Source organism: Cannabis sativa, chromosome 9, assembly GCF_029168945.1.
Source record: "Cannabis sativa cultivar Pink pepper isolate KNU-18-1 chromosome 9, ASM2916894v1, whole genome shotgun sequence".
In the NCBI taxonomy this organism is placed as follows: Eukaryota; Viridiplantae; Streptophyta; class Magnoliopsida; order Rosales; family Cannabaceae; genus Cannabis; species Cannabis sativa.
Window position 1 is genome coordinate 23378431 of NC_083609.1, and position 25315 is coordinate 23403745.

Sequence of the window (25315 nt, forward strand, 5' to 3'; positions counted from 1 at the left end):
TTTAATAATAAATTAATCTATTAAACTAGTTTATAAAATCACACACGTGATATCCTTATAGATTAGGGAGTTACAAGTAGTGTATTGGGCATTGTCATTTGTCCCCATTTTAGAGTTGGTAAAAGGTCTCAAACCACCAGATCAACCATTGCCAAGGGCAAGATTTTCCTGCATTTTGATCGAGAGATCGGCCATGGCATGGTGATGTTCAAGACAACTTTCATGGGATAAAAGTAATGCCTATACTTCCTCAATGGACAGAGCATCACTTCTTGAGGTTATCCCTAGCACAATTGAATCGAATTTTGGACCCAAACCATTAAGAAGCTATAAGATAATGTCTTGATTACTTATTGGGGAACCAGTAAGCATAAGTGATGGCCTGAACTTTGTCAACATATTCGGAGATTGTTAAACCACCTTTCTGAATGTGGGAGAATCGACTTTTGAGTTAAAGACATCGAGCTTTAGTCTGAGAAGCAAAATTTTGTTCAAGAGCCCTCCACATAGTGGATGAAGAGATGAAATTAGCCACTAATGCAAGAATGATGTCAAACATTGAAGATCGTGACCAAGAAAGAAGTAGCTAATCTTCACGACACCACTGAGTATACTTGGGATTAGGTGCGCCATTGACCAAAACCTGAGGAGGAGGTACACCAGTAAACAAAATATCATCAAGATCATGGCCAATCACAGTTGGCATGACTTGAGATTTCTAGAAGAGATAGTTGAGACAATCAAGCTTCGTCATGAGAGAGGAATTAGGCGAGTTGGAGAAAGGATTCCAAGGAGTAACAGCGGTGACAGGGGAAGTCGCCATTGGAGCAGAAGCGGCAGTGGCCATTGGAGTAGGATCAGAGGTCAAAGAAGACATTAAGACGAGTCAATAAACTCCTGATACCATGTAGAATGTGAAAAGGCAGAGCACAACTCAAAAAGACAGGGAAGAAAGAAAAAAGAGTTGCAAAGCTTAACTTTCTATTACATGAATCACTTTATATAGAGTGTTGATATAAAATGAATCAAGAAACTGTTGCAATAAAACTAATAGTAATCACTAACTAACAGTTGACATAATTAACTTTTACAACTAACAGGAAGTACTAGCAGTATGACACTTTAATTTTACAAAAAAATTATTTAATAAAATAATTATTTTTTATTTTATTATTTTAGTTATTTGAAAAACATATTTAATTAAAACTGAATACTTAGTCGTATTTTTTACGGGACACGTTCAACAACACCTCCACAATTGAAAAAAGATTCTTCTTCCCATTATATTCCATTGGTCTATATAATGCCATTGAATTAACGAGAGAAACATATGTTTTCATACAAAAAAAAAAAAACAACAATTTTCATAATAAAAATTCCATCTGCAATATCAATTTTTTGAGGGTGTGTTCGACGGGTTTTTACAGTGCAGTGGGGATCCAATACAATGTACGACTTGACTGTTTTATCTTGAGAATGACTGACAATTTCCGACTGCTTGCACATTTCTAGGCAGTGCTGCAAACGTCTTAAAAAGAGCAACTTAATCCACAACTCAACCCAAAAATTTCATTCAGTAATATCGTTCCTAATTTTTCGTAGAAGTCTGTATAACAAATACTCACTAGCAAGATTTGATCAGTATGCAGCAACTTCAGTTCTCGTTAGATTTTTTATTTTCAATAAATGATTACAGCAACTTTACTAGGAATACTGCTGGTTATCCGAAGTTGGAGCCAACAGTATTGGTCGTAGGAAGAAAAAAGACTTCGATGTAATATAAAATTTTGAGGAAATATAAAATTTTCTCCGAATTCCAACCAAGTCCACTCTCAAAATATTTTCACTTCCAAATAATTCTCAGTATGCTGGGTCCAGTTCTAATAAATATGATGCAGTTCATCTCGTTCAACTGCACATGTATCGTAAGGATTGGTGCTCAATGACTAGAGATGCCTTTGGTTTGATCATCAAATTGAGGCAACTTGTCAAATTTATGACAGTCCACTGATGTAAGTATTCACCAGATAGCAATAGCACTCAATCTTGGATGATCAAGAGAACTGCAGCAACAATTATTTACAAAGATCGATAAGATGACTTCAATCCATCCATTGATGTCTATGTTTGTGATTATGGCACCAGGAGAAATCCCTAGTCTGGAACTAGTTTCTCACCAGTAGTCATTACAAGAGCATATTCCATCTTTGAAATGGTGAAAGCGGTTTGAATCTCTCACCATTATTTCCCTTTGAAGATGATTTGCTGCTAGTTTCATGAAATTATGGCAATCCACGCAAATCCTGATGTTCTTTACAATTCTTATGACACTCCCACGAGCATTTAAATGACCTTCATTTATTACAGAAAACATCAATGCAAGTTTCTCACTATGATGATACAAATGCTCTTCCTTTTGTTCCTCCTCTAAATCATACAAGGCCAAGTTCGTCTCTGGAACATAACCCATTTCCTTTAATTTCCCTATTAGTCTTTCAAGCTTGCTGCATATAATCTCCCTCTCTGGATGACGTTGACCTCCTGAGGCAAACTCATGAACCCGATTCCCGACTTCAACCCAACTTAATCCAGGTTCTTTTCTCACTCGATAGTCCTTCATTTCGTTCCAAACAGCACCTGCTTCATCAAAGTTACCACTGTAGCACTGTATGTTTGACATTTGTACATAGCCTAACGAATTTCTAGGCTCCAATTGCTTTAGCTTAACCGCCGCAAACTTGGCCAACTGAGTATTCCCATACTTCCTACATGATGCAATAAGTGCACTCCAAATCACAGAATCTGGCTCCATTGGCATCTCATCAATAAGTTTCTCAGCCTCATGAATTCGCCCTGCACGCCCGTAAAGGTCAACCATGCAGGCGTAGTGATCAACTTGAGGAACAATGCTATAACTTCTTTGCATACAATCAAACATCTTAATTCCTTCTTCTACCAATCCAGCATGGCTACAAGCAGAAAGAAGAGCAACAAAGGTAGTGGGATCAGGTTTAATGTTTATTTGACAAAAGAGCTGTATGGCCTCTCTAGCTTGTCCATGTAAGGCATAAGCCTTGATCATGGAATTCCAAGAAATTATATCACGGTCTTCAATTTCATCAAACACTTGCTTAGACATGGAAATGGAACCACACCTAGCATAGGCATGGATCAAGGAATTTGCGAGAACTGTGTCACCTTCAAAACTCAGTTTAATAACTTGAGAATGAACTGCTGAGGCATGACGCTCTGTCACAAGACCTGCACAAGCCTTTAAGACAATAGAGTATGTATACCAGTCTGGAACTAGACCTTCTTGAAACAATTGAGAAAACAGAAGTAATGCTTTCTCTGGTTCCCGTTCTGCAAATATTGTTATAATGCTAGTCCATGAAACAATATCCCATACACAACTTGTCTCGAGGAAGAGCTTATAACAGTCTGCAGCCTTCCCTCCGAGATCTGAATAAGCCTTTATTAGAGCAGTAGCCACCTTGACTTCTGATACAAAGCCAGTTTTGACAGTAAGACAGTGCATTTGAAAACAAAATCTGAAAAACATATCGGTGTTGTTGTCGTTGCTTAAAAAAGAAGAAAAAATGCTGAGAAGTGTGGTCCGGTCAAAACTAATTCCCTTGCTATGCATTTGAGTGAAAAGATCCATAGCTCGAGCTCGAAGCCCATGAAACAGAAACACGGAAATCATTGAATTCCACGATATGGTATTTCGATGCTCCATGAACTTAAACACAGTCCAAGCATCGGTTGTTCCATCACATATGCCACTCCTTTTATACATGGTAATAAGAGCATTCCCAACATAAGTACATGCGTCCAAACACATTTTCAAAGCAAGAGCATGGACCTGCAGCCCAAATTGACCATAACCTTCAACACATGAAGTTAGGACACTTGCAAATGCAAACTCATTGGGACGAAATTCTGACAGCATTCTCGTAAAATGCCTACAGCAATTGTCTGTCAGTCCACATTGTGCATACCCAGAGATGAGAGCAGTCCAAGAAATAAGATTTCTCTCAGGCATTTTATCAAACAACTGATGCGCATAATCCAAGTAGCCACATTTACAGTACATGTTAAGAAGGTGGTTTGTAACATAGAGGTTATGCTGGGTGGTGGGGCTGTGGCCAACCATGTAGTGATGCAGTGATACACCTTCTCTGAGGGAACCATGGCGGGCGCATTCATGGAATAAAGAAGCGTAAATTTGATCGCAATGAGTTTCTCCGTTGGCGTAGAAGAGGGAAAGAGCTTGATCAAGACGGCCACAAGTTGCGAGCAGACGGACTCTGTTGAGAAGGCTGTGAGATTCAGGTGTAGTGAGAGATTCAGGTGGAGGAGGAAGATTGGTTGAGCCGAATCTTCTTAAGGAAATAAACCATGAGCAAGTAGCAGGACGTAACATCATACATTCGTAAGTTATGCTGGCTAATAATAAACAAGCAAGCTTCAACAACAGTTCTTTTCAAAATTATTTAAGTTTATTATATCTCTCTAATTAAAATGTTTTTCTTTTCCATCAAAACAAAAATAACAAAAAAAAAATGCAATAAATTGCCCATCTATTTATCTATATCTATATATATAAATAAAGGAAAGCACAAACACGGTGATACGACCGTCTTTATGAACATCTTCACTATTTCTAAGCATTCTAATTTTTTTTTTTTAATGAAAAAATATTATTTTTTATGTATTATATTTATCATCATTTATTGCTAATTTATTATTTAAAAATGAAACTCCCAACATTTTTTTTCCTTTTCATCTTTCTACCTATTGGTCTTTCCCTCTCATAACAACATGGTATTTATTCAATCATAAGAATGTCTTCAATAAGACCCCCATTTTTCATTATTTTCTACAACTATCTCTCTCAATTAAACTCTCATTCTTCTTCTTTATATAGATAAATATATCAATAAGGGAATATGCAACCAAAAATTGAAGAACTATATGAAGAAATACTATTATTTTGTCGCTTGGAAAGCTGAAGTTATAGAGAGGAATTTCCATTGTCCTCTCTGTCCCTCAAAATTGAGTCAACATGTGTCATTCATTTTTAAGGTGATTTCTTTCTATTTTCTCTATTTTAAGTCATTTATTCCCTTTTTAATTTTGTAATTTTGACAGAAGGTTTTTCTGTTTTTTTTTTTGCCTTTAGTTTCCATGATGATTTTCTTGATAATGTGTTGTGGTGAGTGAATTGCTTTACTAATCTTTGTACGTAACATTATATTATTATCATATGTAGTTTGTGGTATGTTCTCTCTTATTTAAACAGTTTGAATAGATATTTTTGTGTATGTTCATTAACTCTGTTATCATTTGTAAGTCTTTGTAAATTTGGATCTTTCTTTCTATAACCTAAAAAAATTAGAAAGCTCCATAGAATATTGTTTAGAGTTTTTGTTTTATGTCCACAATTAAAAGAAGTGGGATGGCAAGGGAAGAACCCATCAATAGATTTTAGAGATTTTCTACAAATACTCTTTTAAGAATACTGTCAAATCGTATTTGGAAATCAAATATTTTTGTATATATAAAATGAGTTTAATAAGGTGTTCACTAATTTATTTAGAATTAGTTTAATAAGGTGTTTTAAGATTTATAGTAATAGCCATAATTTTTTATATTGATAATATTCTATTTATATTATCATTTTAATTAGTAATTTTATACTTTTTACCAACTCATCTAAAACATATCAACTATACAATAACAACAATAGAACACTCATTTACTAAAAAAAAAAAAAGAACAAATAACTTCAAGAAAAAAAAGGCATTTCTCATACAAAAAGATAATATGACAACTTATATGAATTATTCTTCATTTTTTTTCCTCAATTTTTAAAGTTCTATTAATTATTTTGTTATTTCATAATAATGTAGTATTTAATTAAAGTTAGTGTCTTTTCATTCTCATAACTCACAAATAAATAAATAGTGTTACATAAATACATAATGTTATCAATTATCAGAGCGTCTGCCCTCCTGTTGTGCTCTGTGGCAGTTAAGGTCCATTATCTAGTTTTTTTCAGTTTTTTACTCTTCAATATTCAGTTACTCTGTTCTTATCTTTTCTTTTTCCTCTGAATTTCTTTTGCATTCTCTTTCGGTTAACTATGGATCCTTTCATTCACAAAATGAAATCCACCATGACTTTTTCTGACAATGAGAAATCAGTTTTTGCCATTGCTGATGATGGCTCCTGTGAGGGACAACCCCCTGAAGAATTTTCATTATTTGCCAGAGTAATCACGCACAAGAAAGTTTGGCTTACAACTTTCCAACGTCAAATGGCAGAACATTGGGATGGCTAGTTTAAAGTAAACATTAAGGAACACTTCTCAGGTCTCTTTATTCTTTGTTTTGGATGTGAAGGTGATCGATTAAGGGCTCTTGATAAAGAACCTTGGCATTTTCAAAATCATCATATTGTTCTTTATCCTCCTACTGCACTTCAGAATGTCACCCCCGAATCTATGGTTTTTTCTCCTTTTTGGGTACAACCTTATAGGCTTCCTTTTCTAAGTAAGTCAAGATTGTTAGCTAAATCTTTAGGGAATCTTTTGGGTGAATTTTTGACTGTTCATGAGGACTCATTGAATGAAGGTTGGGGTCCGTTTTTACAATTCAAAGTTCGTTTAAATATAACGAAACCTTTGCTCCGTGGTAAGATGATTACATTACCCAAAGTCTGGGATGAATTCTGGGTTCAATTCTGCTATGAACGTCTCCCTGATTATTGTATGGAATGTGGCATTATTGGTCACTTATATCAGAAATGTCCAAAGTTCTTGGAAAATCTTGACGATGGTATTGAACCAGAGTTGGCCTATGGACCTATGATGAATGGATCTGCACTACCATCTTCATCTTATGACCGTTATCGATCTGATTTTTCCAAAGGAAATGCGTGGCCCTTACTCACTCGTCTGGCTAGGAACTCTCTTACTGCTACAATCCCACAGATCCATTCTCGTCCTCCTCCACATCCAATACAGTTACTGACTGGAGAGTCTTCTACTTCTCAAGCAATTCCCTCTGCTACTGCTACTGCTACTGATCATGTCTCCACCACAGCACCATCCTCAAGGGTTCAATCTTTTTTCTCACCGGCTTTACTTGGACAATCTTCTTTGATCTCCTCTGGTTTGGTTCAAACTTCAGCAACACAATCACCTTTCACATCTGGTTTGAAATCTCCGATTATCAATGCTTCTACAACTAATAATTCGGTTGCACATCTCTCGAATGTATACACACCTGATGTTGGCTATTTATTTGCTCCTAATTCAGTGTCCACATTTAATAATCCCATTGCCACTTACCCCTGATGACATCTCCCACTTATCAATCTTATTACCCTGCTCTGACTATGCCATTTTCCACTCCCTTATATTCAACATCCCAACCTATTGTTAATTCCACCACAGGTCTCAACTCTACTTCTCAGTTATGTTTAGATCAGGAAAATATCCACCCAAACTGCCAGTTTAAACGACAACATGACTCTAAATCTTTGAGACAATTTCTTAAGCGATGTCGGGGTAATCATGTTTCTCAAGCTTCTCCTTTGTCAGTTGAAGTGGACTCTCTCCATTCAGTTTCGGATGCTTCTTCAGATTCTGATGAGATCATTGACAATGCAGCGATGATTGCTATGCAATCCCGCTCTTCATCATGAAACTCTTAAGCTGGAATGCACGGGGGTTGGGGAGCCCGAGTGCGTTTCTTCTGTTGGAATTTATTTTACCAGGATCTTAGATCTACTCACAAGTATGTTGATTAACACCCTAAATATGAACTTTCTAAAACGATGAAATAAACACGTATAAAGTTTAGGAAACCTTACATTGGGTGCAGCAAAATATAATGACTCCTTCCGTTCAGATATCTAGCCCTTGATTCCTTTCTGTAGCAGAGCATTATCAATATCTGAACCTGGATCTCTTTCTCTGAATCTTTGATGCTGAAACTCCTTCTTCCTGAAAGTCTTTCTTCACGATCTTCCTCACTATGGTTGAGGTATCACTTGCTGTGTGTGGGCACTACTCTTACACTAAGAATTTCGAAATTCAAGAGGGAAGAAAGAGAGAGGGAGTGGTCAGCCAGATAGGGAGAGAGAAGGCTCAGGTTTTTCTGAATCAGAAGTGTAATTTTCCTGAAGCCTTCACTATCTATTTATAGCATTCCACTAGGGTTAGGTTTGAATTATTTGGCATTAAAATAATGAAAATATCAGTTTAAATTCCCTACAAAAGTGGCCGGCCATGCTTAGTGGATTTGGGCCTCACTTTTTGCAATTTTGCAGTTTTACCTTTTCTGCATCTGATTTTCTCAAAAACGCCAATTTTCAAATTCAATCATTTAAATGTCAATTCTAACTATTTAATAACTATATATAATTATTAAATAATATTGTCATTTATCATATTTATTAATTGAACCATACAAAGTATCATAATTAATAAATATGCCCCTATAAACTCTTTCTTTACAATTTCGCCCTTACTTAGTGAAAAATTCACAAATAGACACAGTCTAACTTGAGAATTATAATTGATTAATCAGAACCAATTATATGAGTCTTACAAGCAATATTATCTCAACTAGTGCGGGGACCATGAGTCTATATAACCGAGCTTCCAATAAGTAGATCAAGAATTTAGCACTAAAATTCACTAACTTATTAATTCTTCGTTGAATCCACGCATAGAACTTAGAATTGCACTCTCAGTATATAGAATGCTCTATATGTTCAACCATATAGATGCATCATTAGTTATCCATTGCTATAATCCTAATGTGATCAATGATCCTCTATATGAATGATCTACACTGTAAAAGGATTAGACTACCGTTACACCCTACAACACATTTTATCCTTAAAACACTTGACCCCGTATAAACGATATTTCAACTTATGTGAAATGAGTACTCCACCATTTATGTTCGTTTGGTCAAGCTCGAAGGAGATCATCCTTTACTTACTATTCGCCACATAAAAGCTATAGATTCCATGTTTTACACACTTTAAAATGATGACACTTAAAAATAATATTGTAGTTAGAAAAAATGATAAAAATAAATATTAAAAAAGGAAAAAATAAACAATTTGGTGTTAAAAAAATGAAAAGGAAAACAAAAGAGAAAAGGAAAAAAAAAAGAAAAAAAGAAAAAAAAAAAGAGGTTAGCAAAAGTGACGCTGACAATGAATTAATAATGCAATACTAAGTGCATTATTTCTTATTCGGTATTACTAACGTTATTTTTAATAATTAAAATTACTTTTGTTATTTTTATAAATAATTATCTAATCATGTATAAATATAAAAAATTCCCTTTAAAATTTTACATCCTTTGTTTGTTTGTATACTCTTTTCATAGAAAGGGAAAGTAAAATTATTCATTTGAGTGATCGACGATTAACAAGGCAACCACACTGTGGTCTTCAGTGACAGGTGAGTGCGATCATTGTGGTCCTCCTCTTCTTCATTCTCTCTTCTTCTGTTATTCTTTTTTCCAAGCCTTACTTCTTTTTTCAATCAGATTCATAAAAGAGGTTAACATCATTTCTGTGCTTTATGTATGCATGTTGACTTCTCCATGATCATTCTTTTCTTTTCAATATCTGTTTTTGAAAGAGTAAAAAGAAAAAAAAAAACTCTGCTTGGTTGGTGATAAACTGATAGGAAAAGGAAAGTAAAAAAAAGAAAACAAAAGTATTTACTGAAATTTGTTTTTAAAAATTATCTTGGGGTCTTAATTAAATTCACTCTTACTATACAATCAATTTCAAATCTGCGAAAACCTATCCAGAGGGCTGAAAAAATTGTTCATCTATATTTAGGAACTGATTAGAGTAGGTTCTCTGGGATTAATCTTTTTACCGTGGTCCGTTTTCATTTTTCACTTTGTGAAATGATTTCGAGGAGAGATAATAAATTTTCGTTTTCATTTTCTTCGCTAAGAAACAGACCTGCAATGTGTCTAATATGTATTGATTTTTTTTTTCTTCTTCTTCTTCCTGATTTGCAGCAAGAAACTATATATGGAGTTTTGGGGTAATGCCTTGAGTTGTTTTCTGTGTTGCCAAGATGAGATTGATGATACTTTCTACATAGATATCAATATTATAAGTAGCATTAAAAATACCTTCAAAAGGGGCTCTCCATCTGATCATGATGGTTCTGTTAGGACTAGCAGTTCTTCTAGTAACAATTACCAAGTAATACATAATTGGGATTATCCTAATGTAGTTCAACAAGAATCTAATCATAATAGATCTTCTTATGCTCAAAATCAAGCTCATGTGGACTTAGAAAGGAGTCAGTTGCAAGCGCTATTGAATAGACATCTATTATCATCATCAACAACATATACTTTTTCTGCTAATCGATCTTCCAGTTCTTCATCTAAACTCCCTCATTCTTCTAGTTATAATCCACCTTCAAGGCCTGCAGCTTCGTCGTCTAAGGTACCATCTTCCTCTGAATCGAATTCTTCATCTACATTTCCTCAATCTTCCACTAAAAATTCATCTTCAAAGCCTACAACTTCTTCCTCTAAGGTTCCATCTTCCTCTGAATCTAATTCATCCCCCCATAAGATCCCTCCAACCTTCAAGCCTTTTCTGTCCCCTACTTCTCCAAGTGTTTCAACAAAACAACTAGGAAAAACAAATTACGTGTTGGAAGAGAACGATTCATTACCGTTGTACATAATTCCTGAGGATATTAAGGATTTGATAAAGAAGGGCATTGTGCCAGAAATCCTTAAGAAGATCCTGTCGCCCACAAGATACAAGGATTACTTTTCTGCTCTTTTATATGCTGAAGACTATTACTATGAGGTAAGAGCAGATAATTTTATCATTAGTTATTCAAGAATCAAGACATACAATGTAATGAGTTATGCTCATAGAAATTTGAAGGTGAATTACTATATGATATTACTTTCGATCTGGCTTCAGAATAGCCTATCACTTTAGTTTGTTTTATTGTTAATTTCAATGAATTTTTTTCTATGAAGTAACATAAAAATAGTATGTTAGCCTCTAGTGTTAATCTGAAGAATATTCAATTTCATGAAAGAGATAATTGGGAAAGAATTTTTTAGAATTTATGTGCTCTAGGAACCATATCAATATGACACCAAAATGAAACTTCGAGCATCACTTAGGCTTAGGCATAGACTGTCCCTATTTGTCATTAATATCAAGTTTTTCAGCGTTAGAATTTTTAACTTTTGCTTTCCTATGACCAGGTGATCCAATAAGTTTATCAATAATGGTGTGATGTGTTCTTGTTTTGTTTGATTCAGAAATGGAACGATTATAAACTGTTGGATGTCACATTAGAGTTGCGTAAAGAAACAATTTCTAAGAACAAGAATATCAATGAAAAAGAGGATAAACAGTTTGTGGCATTCAAGATGGATGCTATCCCTGAGAGACGGCCATTTCTTTTGTCAAGGGATTTGGTTTTTGCACGACCTTCAGGAACCAAAGTCGAGCCCTTTCAAGTATGTTTCTAGACCTTATTATGCCATTTTAACAGAAAATTAACACACTGCTATATATATAAACTAAGCTTAGCTTTGCCTACGCAGTACTTTGATTGATTTGAATTGTTAATACAATTTAACTATTTTGCACAGAAAATGTTAATCTTTATACAAAATGTTTTAGCAAGATTTTGATGATGTTGAAGAATAAATAAGCATGTGAGCAACTGAAGAATAAATGTGTTTGTGTTTGTAACTATTTCATATTACTTTTTATAGAAGTGTGGCTCTATACATATATGTATAGGCTTTCTCCATCAATGACATGAACTTTACAACGTTGTCCAGGGAACAATTTATCGAGTGAAGCATAGCAATACAGTGCTCGTCGAATTCAACGACAACTTCAACAGGCAGTATCACCCAAACAAAAGGTACGACATCAGTTTCTCATTCAACAGAGTCAATCTCAAAAGAGCTCACCAAGCTCTCAATTCCATCTCTGATTCCCTCCTCGAAAACTTTCTCTTCCCCACTTCTCCAACTCGCAAGACCATCACCACTCCACCAAAACCACCTCCCAACCTCGATCAACAAACCGCCACTGCAGTTACCAAAATCTTAGCCGTGCATTGCTCACCGCCTTATCTGATCTCCGGTCCTAGATGCGCCTCTGAAACGAAAGCCGCCTCTCACCTGCGAGAACCATCACGTACGGGAGCCATCATCCGAGAATCCGTGGTCCAAATATACAAAACCTCACCGAATTGCCGGATATTGATCTGTGCGCCTACAAATAGCGCCTGCGATGTTCTAATGAGAAGTCTGAAGAAGTCAATCCCTGTTTCAGCCATGTCTAGAGTGAACGCAGCTTTTCGAGAGAGAGAGGACGTGCCTGAAGATATCCTGTCCTCGTGTTTGATCGAAGAAGAGTGCTTCGGTTGTCCTCCGATAGCAAAGCTTCGAGAATTCAAAGTGATATTTTCGACATTCATGAGTAGCTTTCGTCTCCATAAGGAAGGACTGCCTGTGGAGCACTTCAGTCACATTTTTATGGTGGACGCTTCTTACGGCATCGAGCCGGAGGCGATGGTGGTATTGGCCAACTTCGCTGGAGAAAACACGGCCGTAATTGTGGCAGGCGAAGTGGGTGGTTCACCGAGTTGGGTGAGATCGGAGATTGGAAGAAGGCATGGATTGAAGGTTTCTTATTTCGAGAGACTCAGAAAGTTCAAGCCATATTTTGGACTAAATCCCGAGTTCACTATGGACTTGGATATGAATCAAGATGCCGTTTATATGTGATTTTTTTCTTTAAAAAAAATATTTAACTGAATCCAACTTTCGTGTCCGTTTAACTGTGTTACATGTAATGAAGGAAAGAAAAAAATACACTACCGTCTCCATTTGGTTTTTAAAAAGCAATAAGGGGGTATGGGCTTTAGATCTTTAGTACACTTTAACCAAACACTCTTGGCTATAGCCAAGGAGAATTTTTGATAGAGGAAATTATGTAGTATATGGCATTTTTTTTTTAAATTTCATAAATATGGAAAAATTAGAGATTTTATGGTTTTTTTTACAATTTAAGTTAGTTGTATGGAAAAATATTTCCATATTTTTAAGTTTTTATTAAATAAAGCCACATTTTCATTTTATTAACCTATTTTTAGAGATTTCTAATATTTTTTAAAGCAAATCATTAATATATATATTTATATTATTTTTATATTATAATTATTTTATTTATTTTAACTCTACATAATCATTCTTTTTTAGCTTAAATTTCTATTTTATTTTTTCTTTAAAGAAATCTATTTATTAATATATGTAGAAGGTTTATTTTATTTTTGACTTAATTACAAAGTATTTTTTTTTTATTTATTTGAATATAAATTAACATTTTGATATTATATTTTATAAAGGAATGCAATGATATTTTATTTGAATTCTCAGGTACTAAGTTACTTTAGAAAGCATGATAAAGGACAAAAAGACAAAAACAAAAAAACATATTACTTTTGCATTAAAACCAGTCAAAATATAACACACTAAACCTAATTTAATATTTAAGGTTCCAGGTTACTTTAGCAAACATCAGGTTACTTTTGATTTGTCAATAGGTTACATGTGTAAGAAATATAACACATCAACCAAATTTAATATTTCAGGTATCGAATTATTTTAAAAAATATTGGGTTGCTTTTTGATGTTGCGAATAGGTTACATATGTGTAAAAAAATGTAGCACATCAACAAAATTTCATATTTTAGGTACCAAATTACTCTAGAAAGCAAAATAAAAGACAAAAGATGGAAAATTATGTTACTAACAAAATTCAATATTCCAGGTACTAAGTTATTTTAGAAAATATCAGGTTACTTTTTGATGTTATTAATAGGTTACATGTGTAAAAAAAAATATAGAATAACAAGAAAATTTAATATTTCAAGTACCAAGTTACTTTCAAAAATATAATAAAAGACAAAAAGGAAAAAAAAAATGTTATGTTTGCATTAAAATCAGTCAAAATGTAGCACACAACTAAATTCAATATTCTAGGTACCAGGTTACTTTAGAATCATCGAGTTACTTTTTGATGTTGCCAATAAATTGCATGTGTAATGGTAATGGAGTTTAAAAAATATTATGTTACTTTTTGATATTGCCAATAGACTACATGTGTAATGGTAGTGGTATTAAAAATATATCGGGTTACTTTGTGATGTTGTCTCTAGCATATGTTAATTTTTATGGCATTTGAAAAGGGAAATTTCAATTTTTGACCCTAATAATACAACCTATATCAAAATTTATACCCCTTTATAATTTGTACAAATTTAGTCCATTAATTACATGAACTTCCCATTTTACCCTTTTTTTTTTTAAAAAAAAAAAAAAAAGCTAAAATCTGAAAGTGTATTTCTTTCTCTCTCTCTTCCCTCTTCCCTCTCTCTCTCGTGCACCACTCTCTCTCTCTAGGAAAAAATTTGAAAAATTTATGAAAAACCGAAGCTGAAATCTGTCCCACACGATATTATTTGCTGTTGCATGGTTGTTTTCTCGGTGGGTGTTGGTGGAAAACCGAAGCACAATACAACATCACTCAAGAATCTTACACCATTATAATGGGTAAGTTGCATTTTAAGCATTTTGTTTGACTTTATGTAGTTTAAAATTGTTATACGTGTGTTTATTGTTGGAACTGCTGTTTTTTGGTCTGAAATTGTTGAGATCTGGCAGATCTGGTTTTCAGTTGATTTCTGGGTTTTCCAGTGTTATCGATGATATGTCGATGATATGTCGATGGTTTGTCGATGATTATAAAGGAAAGGTCAGTGACGACCATTATCGACGTTATGTCGACTTTATGTCGACATGTTGTCGACATCATGCAACCAACTTTGGGATTAACTATTTGTCGACATTTTGTCGACATGTTTGTCGACAGAATGTCGACAACAAGCATTTTTTGTTGTTTTTGAGAAGTTGTCGATATTTTGTCGACATGATGTCGACAAAATATCGATGCAATGGAAAAATACCGTAGATAAAACATAAACATAAACATAACATTGACAGAAAATAAACTTCATTAAAAATAACAAAAAAAAAACATAAAAAAAAAAACAGAAAATAAAAGTTCATAAAAATTAAAAAAAAAAACATTAAATAAAACCCACAAACCATAACATAAGAAATTATTTTTTTTTAAATTCTTTGGCTTGTGGGTGAGCCTTGCAATACTTGCATAATGTTCCAGGCTTCACCGGTTTACCGTTGAAGATGCCCAGTTTGCAACGACGGCATCCTTCGGGGAACCCAGGTGGTGGAGCCGGCCATTCACCAGTTTTTGTAAATTCTCTTTCAAGTTGCATGAACCTGAACTCGTTACCGTTTCGCTCTCTTTCGAAAGCTCGAGCGGCGTCCAAAACTTTCTGCATTGCAGGAGTAACTATGCCAACATCCTCCTCCTGCTTCAGCTCCTCAGGAGTTAGGATGGGGAATTTGCCGTTCTTTCTTGGGGCCATATTTCAAACTTAAGAGAATAAGAGAAAATTTTTAAGAGTAAGAGATAGGTAGAATACAAGAGCACTTATGAATAAGATTTCCCTTTGCTTTTATAGAGCAGTAAAAATGTTGGGAATGTATGAAAATTTAATGGTCATTAAATGCGTAACTGTACAGGGAAAAACGCATGAAATGGCGTATTTATCGACAGAATGTCGATACTATGTCGACATCTTATCGACAACATGCCAATTTAGTGTCACTGCTAACACATTTGTCGACGACATGTCGACTTCATGTCGATATGTTGTCGATAGGACACGTGTCTGACATGCAACGTTTCAGTTGGGAAGGGTTGTTGGGAACGTATGTAAAATTTATTAACATTTAATGTGCAACCGTTTCTATTGTCGATATAATGTCGATTGTTTGTCGATATTATGTCGACACAATGTCGACAATCAGTGCCCTAATTTCTGGTATTGTGCTTCTCGACATTATGTCTATTGATATCGATGGGATGTCGATGTTTATTTTTTTTTGGTGTTTTTTCCTTTACTCACCTTGTTTTTTTGGTTTGCAATTGCAGGAGACAAAGTGTTCCTTGTTGTATCGTACGATGGTGTTTGGTTATGTGAGAATTATAATTGGATCTACAAAGCAAATAGCAGCTTGACGTTGACAGTTACAACCGAGACAACCCTACAAGAACTGCGACAAATTTTATATGAAGAGTTGGAAGTTGATCCGGTAGCGTATGATTTAAAGTTGGAGATTTGTTCCTTGTACATGAAGGGAAAAATTGTTGCGCCAAGGTTATTAAGAGAGAACGCCAGGCGAGAACGTTTTAAGAGATGAGGGCAACAATGTCAAATACAGAGTTTATGCCATTATTCGTGACCAAGGTGAGAAAAGTTGGGAATTCGGAGCCTACGCCGCCTACTAATCCTCTCCCTCGGAGTGTGGTAGGGTCTTGCGTTCCCGAAACAGATGTTGGGATTGGTGTGAATGAGGAGGTTCCGGCCAATTTAGAGGTTCCGACCAATTTTGATGTTCCGACCAATGTAGGGCAAGAACAAGAAGCGACAGGATTTCATCAGTTTGAAGAGTTCGATACACCCTTCTACAATAATGATCCTATTGTAGATTTGAATATGGACGATGACCATGATTTAGCAGTCGATGAACCCGTAGCGGGACCATTGTTGAGGTTAGAGTGTGTACCGAGTAACCAAGGTACACAGCGAGAACGACAACCTCGTAGTGAAAATCGCACTACACCTGGAACTAGCAGTAGTCGACCAGGCAGAACTGAAGAACATGCTCGTCATGCAACGTTCTCAACGTTCTCCTCTTTCGAAGTTTGTACCAAGTTCAAAGCTCCCATGTGGACAAAGGAAGATATAATGGAAAATCATGAGCTAACTACTTGTTTACAAAGTAAGGAAGCAGGGGTGATAGAGCTTGGTAATTTTTATGAAAACAAGGAAGAACTGAGACAAGTTGTGGGTAGGTTTGCCCTTAATAACAATTTCGAGTGGATGGTGAAGAAGTCATCCCCTGATGTGTTGTACGTTACATGCAAGGCTCCAGATTGTAAATGGAGATTGAGGGGGAGGAAGAAGATGCATTCTGACAACTTTGAGGTCACTGTATTTCACAATGAACACACATGTAACTTGAATGCGAGACGTTCAGATCACCGTCAAGCAGCACCATGGGTAGTTGGCCACCTTATTAAGGGGAAGTACACCCAAGACGGAACTAAGTACAAGGCTAAAGACATACAGAGGGACATGTTTGACAACTACGGTATCAGTATGAGTTATGTGAAGGCGTGGAGGTGCAGGGAGATGGGACTTACGTATGCTAGGGGTACGCCTGAGTTTTCATACATGAAGCTTCCTGGGTACTTGTACATGCTGGAACAGAAGAATCCAGGTACCATTACTGACTTGTACTTAGAGGATGAGCGGTTCAAGTACTGTTTTATATCACTCGGTGCATGTAGAAGGGGCTTTTCTTTTTGTCGTCCTGTTTTGAGTATCGATGGCACCTTCTTGAAGACGAAGTACGGCGGTATAATGTTAGTTGCTGTGGCATACGATGCGAACAACCAATTGTTGCCGGTTGCTTATGGTATCGTTGACAGTGAGAATAACGACTCCTGGACGTATTTCTTACAGAAGTTGAGGGTAGCAATTGGCGTGGTTGAGAACTTAGTGTTTGTGTCAGATAGGCATCAAAGCATTGATCATGCTGTTGAACTCGTTTTTCCCGAAGCAGTCCACTGTGCATGCTATCACCACATTGTTATGAACGTGAACGCCAAATTCAAGACCGATGCTTTTCACAACCAAATATATAATGTTGCTTACGCATGGTCGAAGACTGAATGCGATAGAGAGTTCGAGAAGCTTAGAAAGATGAATCCGGCCATCGCTGCATATGTGGAGAGTATAGGGTTTGAGAAGTGGGCTCACCCTTATTGTTTGGGCGATAGATACAACATCATGACGAGCAACGCTGCTGAAAGCTTCAATAGTGTCACAGAAGAGTTCAGGAAATATCCAATAACTACTTTGGTTGAATTTATCAGGTTCACACTCCAATCGTGGTTCGCTGATCGCCTCGAAAATGCTGACAAATGTGCCACCCCTTTGGCCACGCTCTTCGAAAAAAACTTGGCAAAAATTCATGAAAATGCAAGGTACAGGCGCGTCCAACGAAATGGAGCCAATTTGTATAACGTTGGTAGGGGACCTAACGGTGAAAGAGGTGGTGATGTGAATCTAGTTGAAAAAACATGCACCTGCGGCGTGTTCACGTTATTGAAACTCCCTTGCCTTCATGCATGTGCCGCGGCATTGAAAACGAACACAAGTGTGTACACGCTTTGCTCACCTTATTATTCAAAAGAAACGTGAAGGAAGATTTACGATGATACCATCAATCTCGCTGTTGACGAGGATGATTGGGTTCTCCCAGAACACATCAAGAATATGAAAGTTGGGGTACCTGTGGAAAAGAAGCCCGTAGGTCGTCCAAGAAAAAGCAACGCCGGAAGAAGACGGGAGAACCGTTTCCGTCCGGTGATAAAAAGGTTCCGTACCACGAAACCGCAGCTCGCCGTGGTGCTTCAGGCCACAACAGAGCAACATGCAAAGCCCGCATCTGAGGCGTCTTGTACGTATTCGTTGGGAAATTTGATATATTGTAATGACGCATATTTTGTCATAGTTATTTTTGTTGAGGTTGAATATTTTTCAAATATTTTAATTATTTTTAGGTTTAATAGTTATTTTTGTTGAATAATGTTGATATTTTATATTTGAAACCACGTATAATTATCAAAATTTGAACGAAAAGAAAATCTATATATACATAACTGTAATGTTAATTACACAAAATATACAATGTCCCAATAATTAAAAATATAATCAGCCGACATTTTGGTAAAATAAATCGACACACCACCGTTGACGAAACATGGCTATCCGGTACGGCGTCACATCGGTCAATCCACGCTGCATCATGAGATGCTCCACATACTCAATGCAATACACGCCACAATCACCACTAAATGCAAAATAAAATGTAAAGTCAGTCTAACGTAAAACATATTTTAATACTATAGTACTTTTTTATCGCTATGTACCTGGTTGCTGACTTCGGAACTAAGTCGTGAGTGGCTCGACTCGCGTGCATTTTTGGAAGCACCGTGATGTCACCGTTAGCTAACGCCATGATCTGGTTGTTATGTGGAAATTCCCCGGTTGCAAGGATTAGCGAGGGCAGCAGTTCTGACCAAACCTTCAAGATGGGTTCCATGGCGGTCCAATGACAGACGCTGGAATCACAGTCGTAGACATTAATTTTCCACAGCTCTATGTCCACTTCAACTGTGACCCAGTGTCTTGCCGTGGGAAGGTGCAGAACGAAGTAAATAAACTCGTTACCCCTCCATCTCTCAAAGACTTGGGACTGTAATTACAGAGAACAACGAAACAATTAACAAACCATAATAATCTTCCCAAACAATTAACATTTAAAATCTTACTAAAACAATACCTTATGAAACCCTGTGCAGTAGTCCAGGATATATTCCTCCCATTTAAAGTTTTTCCTCGGACCCTTGTGGCTCGTCCATGCACTGCTGATCATGGCGGTCACGAATGTGGAGAGAATGATACCCTTCTGAGGAAATGTCAGTGGATAGTCGGTGCGTCGCCTCCTCAACATATGCATTGCTGCATCTATATGCTGCATATAAACGGAAATGTCGCTTACACAAAAAAATATATTAATTGCACATAAAGTTGAAAAGTGAAGTAATATTATAAAATACTTTACTTACGTCATCCGTAAGCCATTCCTTTGGTGTGAGCATTATCCAAAAGAATCCTGGACCGTAATCACCACTTCTCAAATCCCGAAGTCGGTGGTTCGGAATGAGTCCAACACACCACTTTCGGAAAGTGGTTAACAATTTCTCGTCCGGTGGCTCCAGGGGATCAAAAGTCGAAGATGGCCTATGTCTCCTCTTCATCTCCGTATAGTCACCGAACCATACAGGAGGCTTTCTCTTCCTCTTCCGACTCTTAACCACTGCAGGTTGTGCCTCTATGGACAGAATCTCACCCCCGCGACTCGGTGTCATGTACATGGATAAGAGGTTGTGCCTCGATCGGAGTCGCTGGAGCTCCCTCATAAGGATCGTAATCGTCGGGGAAGACCTCATCCTCTTCTACCGGGGGTGAAGCGGTGGTGGTGGGGTAGATGGATCCGCCTGGGGCCTCCGGTGCTGAAGCTGTCGTTGGCGGACGATTCAACATGGCCAATATGTCTCTGAGCTGCTCCATAATTACGTTCTGACCACCCTTCAGCTCTACATGGCTGGTCTCGTATGCCTTCTTCAGCTCGACATGAGCAGCATACAGACCCTGAGTGTCACCCTCGATCCTATCCAACCGAGCCACTAAATCAGTGTACTCGGCACCCCGAACGCCTGATGAAGATGGTGCACTGGGCTGAGGTTCTGAACCAGTGGCCTGAAAAAATATATATCAAAAAAATACGGTAAGCATACGATAATTCCACAATGTAACAAATATCACAAAACAAAAATAATAAAAAATGAAGACATAAAAAAAAAGTTCCAAAAATTGGTACCTGAGTGTCTCTTTCCTGAGTGTCTGGGACCTGAGTCTCTGGTACCTGACTACCTGCCTCAGCCTCTGTGTCATCCACAGCATCATCAACCAGGTTCTCCACACCATCGTAAGAAATTGTCCTCACAAATGCCTCCTCCTCTGTCCGTGGAAGGAGCCCCTTCACCACTTCCAGATTCTGTTTATGGTTTAACAAATATCAAAATAAAACCATTTAGCATTTATTACAAGCATTTATGTTAAATAATTATTCAGAACATAAGTGAAAATCATACCCGTCTAGAAAATAATGCGCTGACGTCTTTCTTCCCAATATCGCCTTTGCTCGTCCAGCTAAGCATCCTGGGGAACCGAATCCCGTGGTTCGTGCCATACCTCTTGCCAACCTCCAAAATGGCCTCGTACGCCCAATATTGGAATCGGGTGCGAAGCCATATGCTGTGTATTTGCACTCGTGCTGAACATCCGAACTCAGCTTCTTCTCGTAGTTGGCCTTCTGTTTCAACATGTCTTTCTGAAGCGAGTGCATGAGTCTGGCGAATGAGTGCTTCCCCCAAGGAATCCGAAAGAAGAACTCGAGGTCTTCCACATATCTAATGATGTGAGGCGTGATCAGCGCGTTGGCCTCGCGGCCCAGAAGCACTGACTCCACAAACAAGCACAAGCCGAGCTTGTACAAGTCTTCCGGGTTCTGGCAGTTTGTGAACTGAAGTTGGAGTGCTTCTGTCTTCACACTATCAGACCGGTTGAAATATTTGTTGATCAGTCGGTCTGACCCCGAGCGCGCGACCTGCGCAGCCTTCTCCTCTTCTGTTGGCCCCGAGGAGAAGTCCAAACCCGTAATGAGTGCAAACTCCAGCACCCCGAATCGGACCTCCTTCCGACCAACATAAAACCTCATCCTCAACTCCTCCTGAGCATCCACTTTCATTTTGTGGAGCATCAGCTGGTGAAATAACACCGAGGAGAATGTCAGTGGTACGGCATTCCAGAAGCTCCCGAAACGGCTTTCCTTCGCCGTGTTGTTAAGGTTGAACTCCTCAAACCGAGCTTTAATTTTGGCAAAAATTCCAGTGCCCCTATATGTGACGCGGCCAGTGAAATGCTCGGGTGCTGGAATAATGAGTCTGGGAGCCATCTGAAAAAACAAAAAAACAAATAAATAAAGCTGCTAAAAAAATTTAAAATTGTCGACATAACATCGACATCATGTCGATATTCAGTCGACATTATCTAACAGTAAGCACACAAAAATTTCAAAACAAACATGTCGACATTATGTCGACATACCCTCGACATTATGTCGACATTATCAAAAGCAGAGAAAACACTTTCATGTCGACAAAATGTCGACATCCTGTCGACATTCAGTCGATAATTCAAACAAATAACAATTACACAATATATCGACATACTGTCGACATACAGTCAACATTAAGTCGACAATACAACCTAACAATCAACATGTTCATTTAATCGACATACCATCGACATACTGTCGATAAGTAGTCGACAATATAGGGCAGAAATACTCTTAAAATGCCAGTCGACATCCTATCAACATACAAGCGACATCCTATCGACATACAAATTACAGTAACATTCAAACAGACACTCAATCTATCGACATCCTATCGATAACCTATTGACATGTCATCGATAACCCTGTAATTTACACAGATTTCATTCAAACACTACACCTAAAGATCACAAATGCTACACAAAATCCACCAATCTCAACAACATGCAATAATTGGCATCCAAATCTATGAAAAATGTATTTTTTTCTCAAAACATAAACATTACCTTTTAATGATCACGGGTGGTGGTGGCGACGGGTACTGCTCGTGCTGCTCGTGGTGGCGAAGGCCTCTGTTCGGTGTCGACGATCACGGGTGGTGGTGGTGGCGACGTTTTGTGGTCCGTGGTGGTTCGTGGTGGTTCGTGGTGGTCACTGGGTCGTGGTGGTGGTCCGTGGTGGTTCGTGGTTGGGTCGGGGTCGTGGGTGGATGGCCGGAGTGGGTCGGGGACGTGGGTGGATGGCCGGAGTGGGTCGTGATGTTGGGTCGATGTCGAAGAGTCAATCGAGAACGACAGAGAGAGAGATGGAACGACAGAGAGAGAGAGAGAGAGAGAGTGAAAGAGAGGGAAAGACGGAAAGAGAGTGTGAATAGGAAAATTAAATTTGAGGGGTATTTTGGGTACAAATGAGTAATAGTGGAATTAATTTGTATAAATTAGTGGAGGGTATATATTTTGAAATGGGGTATTTTATTAGGGTCAAAAATTGAAATTTCCCTTTGAAAATACTAGGTTACTATTTGTTATGCATGTAATTATTTAAGTTACTTTAATAATGTTAAAATAAGTAGGTTCCTTTTATCATTATCTTTATTAATTGTTCTAGGTTACTTTTATAGTTACTTCTATAGTGTCCAAAAAGTATCAGGATATTTTTTTTTTACTTTTTTTTACTATGTTTTTTTTTTGTTATTGCTTTTTTTAAGGTTCCAAATTAATTATATGGTGTTAAAAAGTATCACTTATATGACTACTATGTTACCTTTTTTTTTTTTTATATATATATATTGAAAATTAACATTCTATTTTTTTCTTCATATTAATTTGGGTAAATAGCTAAATATATATGTTATTTCATTATGTGTGGTACTAGCAAACTTAAAATCGAAATTTAAAAAAAAAAAAAAAGTTAAGATCAATGACAAAACTTCATAAATATTTGTGTAGAATATTAAAAGTTATAAAAAAAACTTTAGAAATTTGTTATTGGGTGTCAAACAAAAAATTAGACTATTACTAATTTTTTCAATAAAAAAGAATTTGATTGTTGCTAAAAAAAAAAAAACAAAGGAGAAAATCTTGGCTTAAGCAAAACACTGGAAAAAATGGGGGTTCCCTACTTTCCAAATCATTAGTTGAGAGAGATTATATATATTAATTGGTTATTTCCATATTTTAAATTTTTTATTCATTTTTCCAGTTTTTATAAAATTTCTTTATTTCTCCATATATTTCTAAACCACTTACAAAAAAGCCATATTTAAAAAAAAAAAAAAAAAAAAAAAAAAACCTTTTTGATATGTCGAACTCATTGTTGAGCCGTTTACTCAAGCATAGATACTTCTCAAACACCTCCTTCTTGGATGCTAACATTGGTCACTCTCCATCTTATACATGACAGAGTATTTGTTGGGGTAGGAACTTACTGCTTAAAGGTATGAGATATAAGATTAATAATGGTCTCTACATTGCTTGTGATATTGACTCTTGGACAAGGCCGGCCCTAGGCATAGGCGGGCTAGGCCCGTGCCTAGGGCCCACACTTTTCGGGGGCCTAAAATAAAAAAATAATAAAAATTTATTAGGCTTTTATTTAAGTATATTATAAGCAACAAATATTCATAGCTTAGTTGGTTGAGGTGGATGACATAATATTTAAGCTCATGGGATTAAATCCCTTTTTCTAATATTTTTTTATATATATTTTTGAGGGCCCTAAAATTTAATTCGTCTTGGGCCCAAATATCTTAAGGGCCGACCCTGCTCTTGGATTCCCAGCCACAATAACTTCAAACCAGAAAGCTATACTGGTCCATCTCTCATGTCAGTTTTCAATCTTATTACATAAAATATGGAATGGAATATCAACTTGTTAAACACCTTTTTCCAGCCAATAGATGTTGAATAAATTTTGAGAATCCCCTTAAGTTTTTTTGCTGCTCATGATAGACTTATATGGCATCACTCATCACCTAGCATAAATGGTTTCAAGTTGAATGTTGATGCAGCGACGAATTTAGAGCAAAAAAAACTGGGAGTAGGTGCTATTCTTCGTGACTACGATGGCATGGTTGTTGCTGCCCTTTCTAAAATTATTCAAGGAAACTTTAGATCAGATGAAATGGAAGCAAAATCTCTTTTTCACGCTCTCAATTGGGTATTACAATTACAACTTTCTATAACGCATATTGAAACTGACGCATTGAGAGTCTTTGCAGCACTAAATTCTACTTCAACTGATTTATCTTACTTTTCAAATCTTATATTTGATGTTCGTTGTCTCTTATACTTCTCCCATGGTGTTTTAGTATCCCATATTAAAAGAATTGCTAATCAAGCAGCTCATGGATTAGCTAAATTTGCTTTAGGGTTGGATGAAGACATGTGTTGGTTAGGAGAAATTCCCTATTCTATTTTATCTGTTGGTGCAAATGATCTTAATTTATAATAACAATGATTATTTCTCAAAAAAAAAAGTATTTACACGATGCACTTTGTAACTGTCTATAATTTTTATAACCACCATTTTGATTGGGAATATTATCATATTACTTTACTAGATATTATCTTTTGAAATAAATATAAGGAAATTTTATATGTTAGGGAATATAGAATGTAGTGTGGTGCGATGCGGTTTAAGCGGTTTACACTATTATTATTATCAAACGTTATAATAAAAATTTAAAAATATCAAACTAATAAAACTTTAACAATACAAAACAAAAAAAAATCTTATTAAAATTTTAACACTATGACATGTATAATAATTATTAAGTCATTATATTGAATTGTCTCTAA

General features: G+C 36.5%; 4 protein-coding genes across 4 annotated transcripts; 1 reads left to right on the plus strand and 3 right to left on the minus strand.

Moving 5' to 3' along the window:
- Positions 1–1633: 1633 nt before the first annotated feature.
- Positions 1634–4548, minus strand: LOC115721767 (pentatricopeptide repeat-containing protein At1g71420). Its single transcript, XM_030650845.2, has one exon. It carries the CDS (start codon positions 4427–4429, stop codon positions 2174–2176), a length of 2256 nt encoding a protein of 751 aa, XP_030506705.2. The 5' UTR covers positions 4430–4548; the 3' UTR covers positions 1634–2173.
- Positions 4549–9363: 4815 nt separating this feature from the next.
- Positions 9364–13099, plus strand: LOC115723143 (probable RNA helicase SDE3). The gene is made up of 4 exons (XM_030652577.2): positions 9364–9490; positions 10068–10881; positions 11352–11552; positions 11883–13099. The coding sequence occupies exons 2-4, from the start codon at positions 10081–10083 to the stop codon at positions 12837–12839; spliced, it is 1959 nt and encodes a 652-aa protein (XP_030508437.2). The 5' UTR covers positions 9364–9490; positions 10068–10080; the 3' UTR covers positions 12840–13099.
- Positions 13100–18901: 5802 nt separating this feature from the next.
- LOC115721794 (uncharacterized) lies at positions 18902–19823 on the minus strand. Its single transcript, XM_061103942.1, has 3 exons — positions 19617–19823; positions 19204–19529; positions 18902–19124 (listed from the first exon to the last, which is right to left on the minus strand). The coding sequence occupies exons 1-3, from the start codon at positions 19812–19814 to the stop codon at positions 18986–18988; spliced, it is 663 nt and encodes a 220-aa protein (XP_060959925.1). The 5' UTR covers positions 19815–19823; the 3' UTR covers positions 18902–18985.
- Positions 19824–20182: 359 nt separating this feature from the next.
- On the minus strand, positions 20183–21128 carry LOC115723565 (uncharacterized). Its single transcript, XM_030653055.2, has 3 exons — positions 20992–21128; positions 20718–20894; positions 20183–20596 (listed from the first exon to the last, which is right to left on the minus strand). The coding sequence occupies exons 1-3, from the start codon at positions 21055–21057 to the stop codon at positions 20183–20185; spliced, it is 657 nt and encodes a 218-aa protein (XP_030508915.2). The 5' UTR covers positions 21058–21128.
- Positions 21129–25315: the final 4187 nt, after the last annotated feature.